Source organism: Varanus komodoensis, unplaced genomic scaffold, assembly GCF_004798865.1.
Source record: "Varanus komodoensis strain SLA01 unplaced genomic scaffold, ASM479886v1 scaffold35, whole genome shotgun sequence".
NCBI classification, from domain to species: domain Eukaryota; kingdom Metazoa; phylum Chordata; class Lepidosauria; order Squamata; family Varanidae; genus Varanus; species Varanus komodoensis.
Window position 1 is genome coordinate 4159137 of NW_025335856.1, and position 12447 is coordinate 4171583.

General features: G+C 43.3%; 1 protein-coding gene across 3 annotated transcripts in view; it reads left to right on the forward strand.

The window, feature by feature from the left end:
* ARHGEF12 (Rho guanine nucleotide exchange factor 12) overlaps nt 1–12447 on the forward strand; it is an 81188-nt gene that overhangs the window by 34005 nt on the left and 34736 nt on the right. For 2 of the 3 annotated variants that reach the window (XM_044439440.1, XM_044439439.1), the window contains 6 exons: nt 1775–1831; nt 7557–7655; nt 8926–8975; nt 10159–10216; nt 11087–11265; nt 11862–11939. In XM_044439440.1, coding sequence (XP_044295375.1) covers nt 1775–1831; nt 7557–7655; nt 8926–8975; nt 10159–10216; nt 11087–11265; nt 11862–11939 — 521 coding nt within the window. The remainder of the gene's footprint in view (nt 1–1774; nt 1832–7556; nt 7656–8925; nt 8976–10158; nt 10217–11086; nt 11266–11861; nt 11940–12447) is intronic. The other variant, XM_044439441.1, reaches the window with a different exon arrangement.

The following is a 12447-nucleotide window of genomic DNA, read 5'->3' on the forward strand; positions in this document are numbered from 1 at the left end:
TGGGCCTCCCCCAGCTCTGATGCTCCTCTCAGAATTGGAGTCTTCCCTGGCTGCTTTCTGGAAACAGCTGAGAGACCTGATCAGGTATCTTTTGTCATTAGGACACAGCTGTGCAAAGGAAGTGCAGTCTTCTTGCATGCTGGTGCCAGGTGTGCTGATTTGGTGGCATACCTGACAACTACATGCTGCATGGGGATTATGCTGACGTGAAGGTACGTATTTCCACCATGCTTAAGGAGCAGATAATGGACTAGCCCCCAGCGCAGGTGGCACAGTGCAAATGAGGGGATGCTGGGGCTCTGTTGTGCCACATCCTGCATAAATTTGTATGAACCTTTTTTCTGGTTCTCTTTGTAGTTTCTTCAGTTACTTTTTTCCCTTTTAGTACAAGGTTGTTCAGATACCAGTATTTGGAAAGCTCCCTTTGGGATGGGTCTTTTCTGTCATTTCCTTCCAAAATCGAATGGTGGCTACCAAGAGTAGCAGGACACTTGGCTAGATTAAACTGGTTTTTACCTCAGGATAGACTTGTGTCTGGATCACATGTCAAACCGTGCATGGTTCTGTGAACTGAAGACCATCCCTTTCAGTTTTCTGAGTGAGGCCACACACAAGCATTTAGTGTATTGATCAGCTTTAACTGGACATGGTTGTTCACTTTCTTTCTTTTTCCCTGTACTTGTAGACCATCTATGTTGCATTCAGAGTCTAACGCTGTCTTGGAAATTAGTCTGCATGTGACGGTTCCACCCACCCCAACCTACTAACCCAGTGACCGCTGTGCTGCTAAGTGTGTGACTGGCTTGCGGGTGAGCCGATTGGCCCCATGTGGTGTGTCGCTTTCTGTATGTGCGTCTTGCTGTTCGGTCTGTTATTCCCCAAGGTGGCGAGAGCTGACTCTGAAGGCTGCAGAATGTCATACACAGAGTTGCATCAATATAGAAAAGGACCAAATGGTGGTGCTTCCACCGGATGGTTATATCATCCCTTTGGCTAACACAAGCTAGGCGAGGCCCATGGGGTAGCTGGTTGGGCTTGAACTTTGGAGACTCGGCCATGATCCGTGCCGGGCAGTGTTTAATTTCCCCATCTTTGAGTAGCTGCCTCACAGCCTGGTTACAAAGTAGTACCTATCTATACCCTGAGATACGGGATGGGCTGGTTACGGAAAAAATGGGCTACAGTTTCTGATTGCTTGAAAATGTACATTTTTAAAGGGGCACTGGAAAAAGATCTATTATATTGTAGCCGTGAATGCATACATTCCCATTTGCAGTGCCCCAAGTAGTGACAACAGTCTCTTTGGGACAGCCATGAAACATGTGATTTCTGCCTTCTCCAGGGAGCTGGAAAACATATCTTTCCCCAGTGACTAGGCTCAGGACTTGCTGTCATTCCCCAATGTGGCTGGAAGCTGATATCATAGGGTGCCATCAGTGTACATGGTGCTTTCCAGAGTAGGGACTATATGATGATCATACATAGAATATCTTCACTATTTGTGTAGAAAAGAGGGAACTTGATTATGGTACCTGTTTCTTCCTTACTAGAACCCTACAGTGCAGAGTTATTTATGTAGTCCAAGCCTCTGGTATTCATGTTCTGATTTCAAATGTTATCACCTCTGTGTTTGCTCATACTTCGTTTGTGTTTTGCACGAATTAACCCAATTATACAAATCATCTTGTTTTTTTTTGTTTTTTTTATGAATTTCTTTCATGTTGGTCTCCATTTTTCCTATATCTTTTTCTCCTTTTCTCCTGCTTTCGTGCAGATAGCTCCTCCAGGAAGACAAAGTGTAGCTCAGAGGAGAGTAGATCCGAAACATATGGTAAGCTGAAGCATCCGCTGCAGCCTTCTGCCTCTGTTCAGTGTGCTTCGTGCAGTTTCCTGTGTGCCCAAGGCCTCTGCCCTTTACCTGCCATGCATGGCTGGCTGTGTAGCAGGGGAAAGGACTGAGCTTTTTATGTGGCTTAAATGTGCAAGCTTGCTGATGGATACTAACCAGAATCTAGCAAATGTTGGACGTTTTCTGCATTGTCTTCCATCCTCGAAGGGTGGCTGTATAGATACAAACATTGAGCCAGTGAATTATATAAGGTTCCCTAGTAAGGTGGTTGCCTAAATTTCCGGTCAGCAGGTATCTATCCTGCAAATGAAGGAGTTTAGCTTATGTTGGGAAGTCTAAAATATTCAGATTCTCGCACATCAGAATTCCTAGTGCTTTTCCTGGATTTTTCCAAACCATAAGCCATTCTTTTTAAAGGAACACAAAATGTACTATAGGACATACACCTCTGTTCCAGCTCCACAAACTTATTTAGCTGCTTAGGCTATGGTTGTACAGAACTTTCAGATGGTAGTCACTGGCTACATGGCTTGCCCATCATGAGAAGCCACCCTGAGAATAAACCACTGTAGGTTTGTTTGCAGAGCAGCCCACATCAATCCTGAAAGATGACGGGATATATGGTGGTATGGGGTGATTTCTTTTCCCCTTCAGTCTTCCCACCCTCTCCTAATTCATAGCCCAGCTGCCTTTGTGGGAATCCCTTCTTGAATCCTTATAATCCCAGTATCCAAGAGTACGCCCCCCAAAAAAATCAGTATTCAGGAACATTGAAATGACCCCTAGATTTTTAGGAATGCCACTTGTCAAACTATCTTATAATATGTTGAAATGCCAGCTGTCAAACCCTCCATTCACATTGGTCTTCCCTTTGACAGTGGATTCTGAAATGGGTGGAGAAGCACAGAGCTTATGCTGCAGACCTCGTGACTGTGGGAACATGTGGAGCTGATTGCTGCTCTTCTCATTTAACAGCCAATGAAACATGTCAATAAAATAGGACAATGGGCCTTGCTATGCTCCGCAATCCTTGTGTAGGACAAAGAGCAATTTGCACCATTTTTAAGGTCATGGCGATGATGATGGGGTGCCAACTTGATGGGAACATTGGAAGTGTCAGTGCCGTTTCAGTAAGTCGGTTGACCCTGGCAACTTTGACACCGGAGGTGAAGGGTGGACGGTGGCAGCATTGGCGAGATTGCAAGGAGTGTCCAGGGAGGCTCTTCACTGCTCTTGCGACGTGGCTCTCTCCCCATTGACGTTGTCATGCTAAAGTGGTTACCAGGTCTGGCTGTCATGACTGACTACTCTGAGAGCAAGCCACTCTAAACATCCCTACAAGAACCTATGGGTTTTTTCAGTGGCATGTTGTGAAAAGCAACTCACTGCAGAAAAAGCCGAGCTGGGTTGGACATCATGCTTCAGCCACCTTGCACCCACTGATGGCTGACAACCCTCTGTAGTTTAGTGTAATGTGGACCCCAGCTCGCTTACTTTGTTAGAAGCCCTGGAAGTCTTTTCAAAATGAGATAGCCGTAGATTTGTTCCTGCAGTTTATAGCCTTCAGTATATTTTGGAGGAGAAAACTCATGGATTCTCTGGAAATCCATGGGACATGAAAGGGAGGAAACAGAGAAGGCCTGTTCTTGGCCTTAATCTTTCACTGGTGTAGGTATTAATTCTTTCATCCTATACAGTAATTCTTATTGAAATGCTTTGTTGAATAGAACAGGTATCAAGTCTTCCAAGACTTGATGGAATTCTCTTACTGCGTATTGAGAATATGGTGCTTGCAAACTTTCCAGGGCTTGGGACATTTTCAAGATGACAGATTTAAGTAGCAATCAGAGTGATGAAGGCAGAACCTGCGGAAGAGACCTCTCTCACACACACATACACACTGGTTTTATTGACTTAGAATCCCATCTGGGTTTCCCTCTCCTGCAACTTGTTTGTATAACCAGAACGAAGATTATATATTGACATTTTGAAGAAATAGCGATTGTAGTTATATTGGATATTGGTCTAGTTTTGTCCTCAGTAGTAGGAACTCTTGCCTAGGCTGCTGTTGGGAAATCCCATAAACGATGCTGTGAAGTAACTAATCTGTCTTGATTACAGGAAATGTGCTGTGTGCCTGCTGGAATTTATCTATAGTTTGCTTCCTCTGTCTGTACGGTGCCCTGGTGTTCCATGTATGTGTAATCAAACATGACTTCCTAAACGCAGGTCTTTTTGCTTCCTCTCAGACTTCCCTCTGAAGCTCTGTCTACTGTTAGGATTTAGCTGTGTGGGTTCCATTCCTCCTTCCTTTCCAGTGGTCTTTTGCTTTGCTGGCTCCCTCATCCCTCCCCCTTATCTGACTGGTGCTGAAATCTGTGTGGAAAAGTTTGCAGTATTTGCTTTGGATGAGACAAGCTATTTAAGAGCCTGCAAGCAGAGAATGCCGCGCTTTATATTGCTGATGACTGCAGTCTTTTTGCTTGCCCTTGGACTTTAGGGAGGAAATATCTTGAAGTGGCAAAAAGTGATTAGAGGTGTGGCAGCTACCTTTTTTGAAGAAAGTGTTGTTTCACATTCCAAACAGGAATTTCAACAAGTAGAAAGTCTTTGATTGCTTATGAAAGCAGATGTAAATGAGATTTTGACATCCTGGAAGTTATAAGAGCAGTTTTCCATCCTTTTCCCCTTAAATACTGCCAGCTTCTCAAATGTATGTTCAGCCAATAAAGACTAAACCTTTTTTTCTTTTTATATTCTGAAGAAAGTGCTCTAAAACACAATGAGCTTGTGAATATAGCTTGAGAATATAGTGCCTTTATCTCTGTGTCTTCTAAAGTCTCTTTCTGAAGCCTTTTATCATTTCAGTGCTCCTAGGAAGGAATACTGAAATCAGGTTCCTTAGAAAAATTGGAGGAAGTAGCAGGAAGGCTTGGACACTTCAGGTTAGTCTGGGGAATGAGGCTCATTCTCCCCACCACCTCCAAACTATTATAACTTTATGGCAGCTTTGCAAACTGTTGTATCCTGCTAGATAGTATGGGGCCAAACTAGGAGCTCCTGGCCACATGATAAATTCATTTGCCTACCTAAAAAACTAAAAATGGAGCGTCATTGTGGTGTAGTGATTAAGAGCATGGGGCTAGAGCTCAGGTGACCTGGGTGCTAGTCCCCGCTCGGCCAGGGCTTTCAGCCTACTCTTCCTCAGTGGGTTGTTGTTGTGGGAATAAGAGAGCAAGAGGAGGAGGAGGATGTAAGCGGCTTTGAGTTCATTGTAAGAAAAAAGTGGGATATAAATCTAATGACTATCCTGATACTTCACTTGGTCCAACTAGAGATTAAAGGAGTATTTTGAGTTCTCCCTTTTCAGTTGCTTTAGGCCTTCCTATATCCTTGAGATATTTGGCAAGTACAAAGGGGAGCAGAAAGCACTATTGGAAATTTCCGGCTGATTTGCTTCAATAAAAATAGCATCACTCGATCGCTGTAATAGCAGGGCCAAACTGGAGACTTGCTGCAGGATGATACTTTTTCTCCACTCCCTGTAGATTCTCTGAAGTTTTCTGAAATACTGTGCATGAGTTCAGTACCAGGTGCCACAAACAAAGGAGTGGCCTGTAGAAAAATATCCACACAGTGACAATTCTGGGAGAGGCATTAGAACAAGCTTCCATAGGAAATTAAGATGCCTAACCTCTGAAACAGAATGCTGGGACTTGAAATCAGGAGAGGCTTTGCTGGGCAGATTAACTAAGGTCTTAGCAGTAAAACCCACAAGTCGGTCAGGCAAGTTTAAAATAAACTGGGATTTTTAAAAATGTATTTGTTCCCTTTTTCACATTCCACCCTTCAGCATCATATTTTGTAGTGAGGCTCAGGGGTGTTTATTCATGCAAAGTAAGGGGGGATATGCTGCCACTGCTGTTTGCCATTCGTGAAGGGAATGCCACTCTTGGCCGGTTCTCTGTTGGGTGGCTTTTGCACCAATGTATATTATTACTCCAGTTAAACTTGAATCAGAGCTCGTGGGAGCCAGCTCACAAATGTACAATGGCAAACCCATACAGTTCGCTTCTTGGGGCAATGACAACACTATAACAACGGTGTGGATTTCCTATCATACCTGCTTGATCAAACTGTCTGAGTGCTACAGAGAGTATATGAGCTGTGCTACTGTGATATGCCTAGAATGCTAAAGTTCTGATGAGATGTTGCTGCACCAGACTGAGCTTTGTTTTTGCTTGCAGCTTGAATTAATTAGAAGTTGTTTCACTTGTCACCTGTTCTATAAATAGCCAGTGGAATTGATTGAAAATACCATTGTGAAGTTTGGATAGATGCCTTAATAGTGCTTTATTGTTACATGACTTGCACTTCAAGCCACTTGGCTAATTATCTGAAACAATCAGAACCTTTCATGTTAAAAGAAATGTTTCTGCCCTGGACCAGTCATGAGGCTTGTTTATTTGGCAGTTCCTAAATGTATACCAACATTTAAAAGAAAAGCTCCAAATAGCAAGGGATAATATGCTGGCTGACAAGGATACTTAAAAGAGACCAGGAAGGAAAAAAAAAATAAAATAAAGAGTTTTATACGAGGCAAAATCTTAATGCTACTTGGTGGATGCTGTTCGCTTCTGACTGAAGCTTATGGTATAGGATAGGCTATACATGCCCATGGTGGGCATGTCGTGAGTGGAGCCAGCGGTGAGACTAGATGGCCCAGGAGGCCCCTTCTGACTCGCTCTGTTTCTGTGTTTCTATGTATAATACTTAATGATCTTGAATGAGTGGCATTGCATCCACTGTGGCTGGAGTTCTACAGTCAGCTATGGGTGCCTGAAAGGATTTTTAAAAAGGTGTGCCTGCCAAAAGCATGTGTATTCAGTACAAGCCTTTCATTCAACCATTTGCCTGCTCTCCATTGATGGCCAGAAATTCCCTGAAAGTGAGTGAATGGTAGAGCGGAGAGGGGGCGGCCTGGCCCTCCTCTGCCAGCCCATATGGTAGAAGCCCATTTGCTGAGGAGCTGGCCGCTTCTCCCCATGCTTGCCACGAAGTCTCCTCACCAGCAACCCACCTGGAAACAGTGCAATTTAAAATGTGCAGCTTAGCAACTTTTGTAACCTTTGGTACAATGTGGATTTAACAGGCTTATGTACAGCCTGTCATGTTTGACCAAATTATTTCTGTTTGGAAAATGACTTTGTAGAAAATGCAATGAACACCCATTCCAGAACCATTCTAGTAGTTTATTGGCAGTCATTTCTCCGGTTGTGAGGTGCTGTTCTTTAAATGCATGAACTGCGAAAGCTAAGACTGCATATAACGGGTTGTAAACACGTATGTGCTACACCAAAAGGGCAGTTCTACAGTAAATGTGGGTACTACAGCACATCTGTTTGGGTTGATTTAATTGCTTTATGTTTTCAGGGGTTCTGTTAAATTAAAATACAGCAAATGCCTCTCATTGCCTTATCTCTGAGTCATGTGACCCGTGTTGCAAGCATTGTCAACCTGTGTAGTGATCTCCATGCTTCTGGCCTGTTGTTGGTTTTCTTGTCTCGCCGATGTGGGCTTCCCATTTCCGCCTTCTTTTATCCTTTGCGCACAGCTTACAATCCATATGAATATCTTTTAGCAGATAAGGTTGTGGTCGTCCGCCTACACCAGTGTCTCTTTGCCTTTTCCCTCTTTCCCTGCATAGGTCTTGTTCAGCGGTGTGTTATTATCCAGAGGGATGAAAATGGATTTGGGTTGACAGTCAGTGGCGACAACCCGGTGTTTGTGCAGTCTGTCAAGGAAGGTAAGTGGGCTTGCTCAGGGCCATCTCACAAATCCCAGTTTTAGCTGGCACATGTGCAACAGGCGTATTTAGCATGCGTCTTCAAAGTGTGAGACATAAATGTGTTTGTTTTTACATGTCTTGCACTGTAAACGTTTGCTGCAGGGAGCTGCCATTGAGCTGCACTCTTGGCGGCGTATTTCTGTGTACAATGGACACATTTTTTCTGTTGTATGTTACGGGTAATGCTCAATCTAATGCACTAAGGGAGATTCTGGTGGGGTGGTTGAAAGTGCTGGACTTGAGACCCTGGATATCTGGGTTCCAGTTCCCACTAAACCATGGGGTTCACTGGGTGATGTTGGGTCAGTCACTGCCTCTCAGCCTAACCTACCCCACAGGGTTGTTGGTGTGAGGACCAAATGGAAAGAAGGAAAACCTTGAGTTCCATGCTAGCGGAGGAAAGCAGCATATAAATGCAAGATGTCACTGCAGCAGCACTAGTGGTGGTGGTAATATTAAGGCTGGGCTGCACATAGATCATGCCGTTTGGGTATCATATTCAAGTATATGAACCTCTTAAAAAGCTAAGTATCACAGGAAGGAAGAGCAGTCCAGCATTTGTACTTGGTGCCACCATCACAGACATGCATGAGAACAGACTACATAGTGGGAGAACCATTCGGGTCCAAACCTGCAGTTGACAGAAGTGCTGCATCATTGTGCTGTGGAGGAAGTTAGTTATTTTTATACTATTTTGATTCTATTTGCATTGTGAATCATATTCATTTCCTAGAATCTTACGGTCTCTGTAGACTCTTGAAATAGCACTAGGCAGAGGTCTCGCTTCTCTAACGTGGAAGGAAGAATATTGGTGCATCTCCCCACCCGATAGCTCTGCCGTGTAATTCTGTGCTTAACTGCTTAGAGTAAGTCTTACTGTTTTCAGTGAGTGCAAGTGAGTGGTTACAGGGTGGCCGCCTTCGTGTGTTAGCTCAGAATCAGAAGCCTGGTGAACGGACAGGCAAATCTCCCTTTTCTTTTTATGCAATCGAGCAGTGTTGACTTTGTGGCCCATGTTGGTCTCGCGGTTGCCTCCCTGTGGCATCGATCGTGACCGCTGAGGGACTGGTGTGGCGTGCAGTGGCTGATCCGCACTCGTCCTGTGCGGATGCCTCACGTAGTGCTTGGTGGAGTGTGGCCGCTACCTATCCTGAAAGGAAAGGTGTGTTTTATTGGGCCACCAGAGTAGAAAACGGCTGGAAACATTCTGCTGAATTCTCCCCTTTAGATGGAGCAGCCATGCGGGCTGGGGTTCAAACTGGTGACCGAATCATCAAGGTAAGAACACTTGGGGTTCTTGGAAGAGTCGATCGATGCTGGAGAGAGACAGGGATTCGTCAAGCGGCTCTCCGCACTGCATCACTGTTTTGCCCACAGCTCCCGCTCAGGAACATTTGAAGCACCATGTTTTTTCTATATTTAGAATTGGCAGTATGCAAGAGCCATGTGTTGCCAGATGCTTTTTTTTTTTTGAAAGCACTCTAGTTTCATAACCTTGCTTTGTAAGCTGATATAAATTACACAAGGCTTCAATTTCAAGTCTGCGAGAAGGGCCTTCAGTGCAGTATGTAGGTGTGCACATGTCTGAGTGAGTGTGCGCACTGGAAGACAGAGCTGTGCAATGGCTCTGCAGTCAAATTAATTTCACTTGATCAAATGGTACTCATTTAGCATAGTGAGCAAACAATTTGGCTGTAAAATAGCACAAGACCCGAAAGGTGTTCACTGTGAAGAAAATTTGTGGCAAGATTTGTTAGGCCAGGTAGACAATGTAATGTCCAGAGGTTTTGGACTATGATTCCTGCACTTCCTGACCATTTCTCCTGCTTGCTGTGGCTGATGGGAATTGTGGTTCAAAGCATCTGGAAGGTACCAATTGCCTACACTTGTAGATTTTGCAGAACATTCTCATGCAGCAAGATAATAAAGCAGATTTTTTTTCCTTCTTAAAGACATGGTAGAAGTGAAATCAGTTTCTTTTTCTTTCCTTACATTTATGTACCACCCATAGCCAAAGGTCTCTGGGCAGGTCACAATATTTAAGATACCCATCCAGATTTCAGTGAGGCCTGACCCTGCTTAGCTTCCAAAATTAGGCAGGATCAGGCACTTCAGGCTATTTGGAAGCTCTTTGTAGTATAGACCTTTTTATTTAAAAATTATTTTAATTGTTGAATTTATTTATTGATTTTATATTTATGCCGGGATGTCTCCAGATTTTTATGTATTTGTATAGCTATTTATTTGTATTGGAAGCCACCCTGAGGCTTTTGCGAATGGGGCGGCATATAAGTGTTCCAAATAAATAAATAAATAAATAAATAAATAAATAAATAAATAAATAAATAAATAAATAAATAAATAAATAAATAAATAAATAAATAAATAAATAAAATAGGAGACTTAAAATGTTGTTTACTTAAAGTGACAAAACAGCATTGACACAGCTATCTTTTCCTAGGTGAATGGGACTCTGGTTACACATTCAAACCATTTGGAGGTTGTGAAGCTGATAAAGTGTGAGTAAACTCTGTGAGGATGGTTTATTCAGATATATAGGTTGATGGAAGTGGAACTGTCCTTATGCAGCCAGGAGGCAATTACTAATTGGATTTTACCCATGCTATTGCTGTATTACCTGTCAGAAGACCTTGGGGTGCCTTTCTGGAATGTGATATGATTTTGAAATGTGTGGAAGAGAACAGGTCAGCTTGGTTTGACTGATGGGCAACTTCTCCTGCTTGCTTTGTTAACAAAAGTGTGTGAGAGAAAATACTTACCTGTCAGTCCTTCACACTTAATTCTCCCAGTTGTCTCTATTATTCAGTCCACATTAATGCAGAGTTTAATCTGCTTCCTGTCTGTCCTGGTGGACTACTCTATCGCTGAAAAAGTTGCTTTTCTAACAGAAATCTTTTAGCCCAGGAAAATGTTGTGCTTGCTCTGGTCTTGCAGTACTTTAGTTGTTTAGCATTCCAGTGCAACAATTATGCACGAGTTGGGTGCCTGATGCATTTGGACTTGTGCTGCTTAGATGCTCACTTAGTGTGCAAAACAGCAGGTGTGCCTGTAGTTTGAAAGCATCACCAAGGAAGTTCAGGCACTTGTGTCTGTTCCTGAAATATCATTAGCTTTCTGCCAAGGCCTTCAAACAGAGAAGTGATGCGGCCCCTTCTCTTCTGGCACTTCTGCTGCGTATCTATGGGACGCAGTATCCAAAATACTTGGCTGGCATCACAGTTCAGGTCTCTGCAGCTGACACCTAATGATCCAAGGACAGCTATTCTTTGTGCTCCTGAACACCTTCCCTTAGTAATACATTGCAAGGAGCTGTTCTTCTGACCTATCCTGTCTAGTATGACCAATACAAGTACATTTGCTTTGTGCAGCGGGTTCCTATGTAGCGCTCACTGTGCAAGGGCGCCCACCAGGGTCGCCCCAGATCCCACTGGCTGATTCGGAGGTGGATTCAGCAGCATTTGGGCATATGTCCCCCATCATGACATCTCCGCATTCACCTGGAGCATCTGGAAACACAGAGAGAATTACCAGCCCTGTGCTGATGGGGGTAAGTTCTGAAAGGGCTTGTGGGAAAACGGGCTTAAGAGCAGAAGTCTCTTTATCCTGCTCTTTGTGGTTTACAGGGGATTAGGTTGCACGTAAACAGCCTTGGGCTGCTTGCTGCAGGTCGACAGGTGAGATAAACGTAAATGCAGTGGATGGAGAAGGAGAAGAGGTTCCGAAATGTGCTGGTCAGCAGTACTCTGCTATGGAACGCATTTCTCTTCGCTAAACCTCTATAGAAATCAATTGCTGTATTTATAATGAGGCTTGAGGAGGCATCAGGGCTGGGCTGCAACTATGGGAACATTGCAGCTGTGACCTGATGTCCTTTTTATACTGTATCCCGTCCATATATCAGCCATGATTTTTCTATTAAAATCTAAGAAGATACAATTGCATAGAAATGATGATTCAATAAACAGGTAACTTCTAATATATAAAATTGTGTGTGTTGTTGCATATGCTGAACCACTTCAATATGGATAAAGTAGAATTCCTTTTAAAATGCTTTGGCCAATTTAGAACATATTGGGTATAATCTCTTTAAGAACAACCAAGCTTTCCTTATTAAGTAAATGTTGGTCATCCCTCTCTTATCAGGAGGAAAATAATATTGTGCACAGCCAGAAAGTGGAGATTTTGAGGAAGATGCTGCAGAAAGAGCAACAGCAGCTACAGGTACAAAGGGAGTATATTCTTGATGAAGACAGTCAGAAATGACCTGCTACTTCTTCACCTTGCTGTTTACCTTTGCTTAACACTCTTGTGCCCTTGGCCTAGCTGATCACCACAGCTTCTGTGTAATTTTGGAAGCTTTAGGATATTTAAGATATCTCTGTACCAGTTAAGCACTGGCAAGAATTGCCAGAGTGAAAGCTCCAAATCTGTTCCAAGTATTTCTCAGGGAGGCATTTTCCGCCCTAATCTTGGAAGCACAAACAGCCATCTAACATCTGGAAATGAATGACAGCAGTTTGCTTTGGGGGATTAGTCCAAAGTTAATTTACTTTCAGATGTGGGAGTTACATCACCTCCCTACCCTAGCCACTGCATGAATTTTATCAACAGTGTTTATTCCATTCAACACTTAAAAAAAAAAACAACTGAACATGTAACCAATTTATTTTTACACGGCCTCAGGCATTCCAATGACTTGCAGGCATTTTTGTATATGTCAAGAGCACTC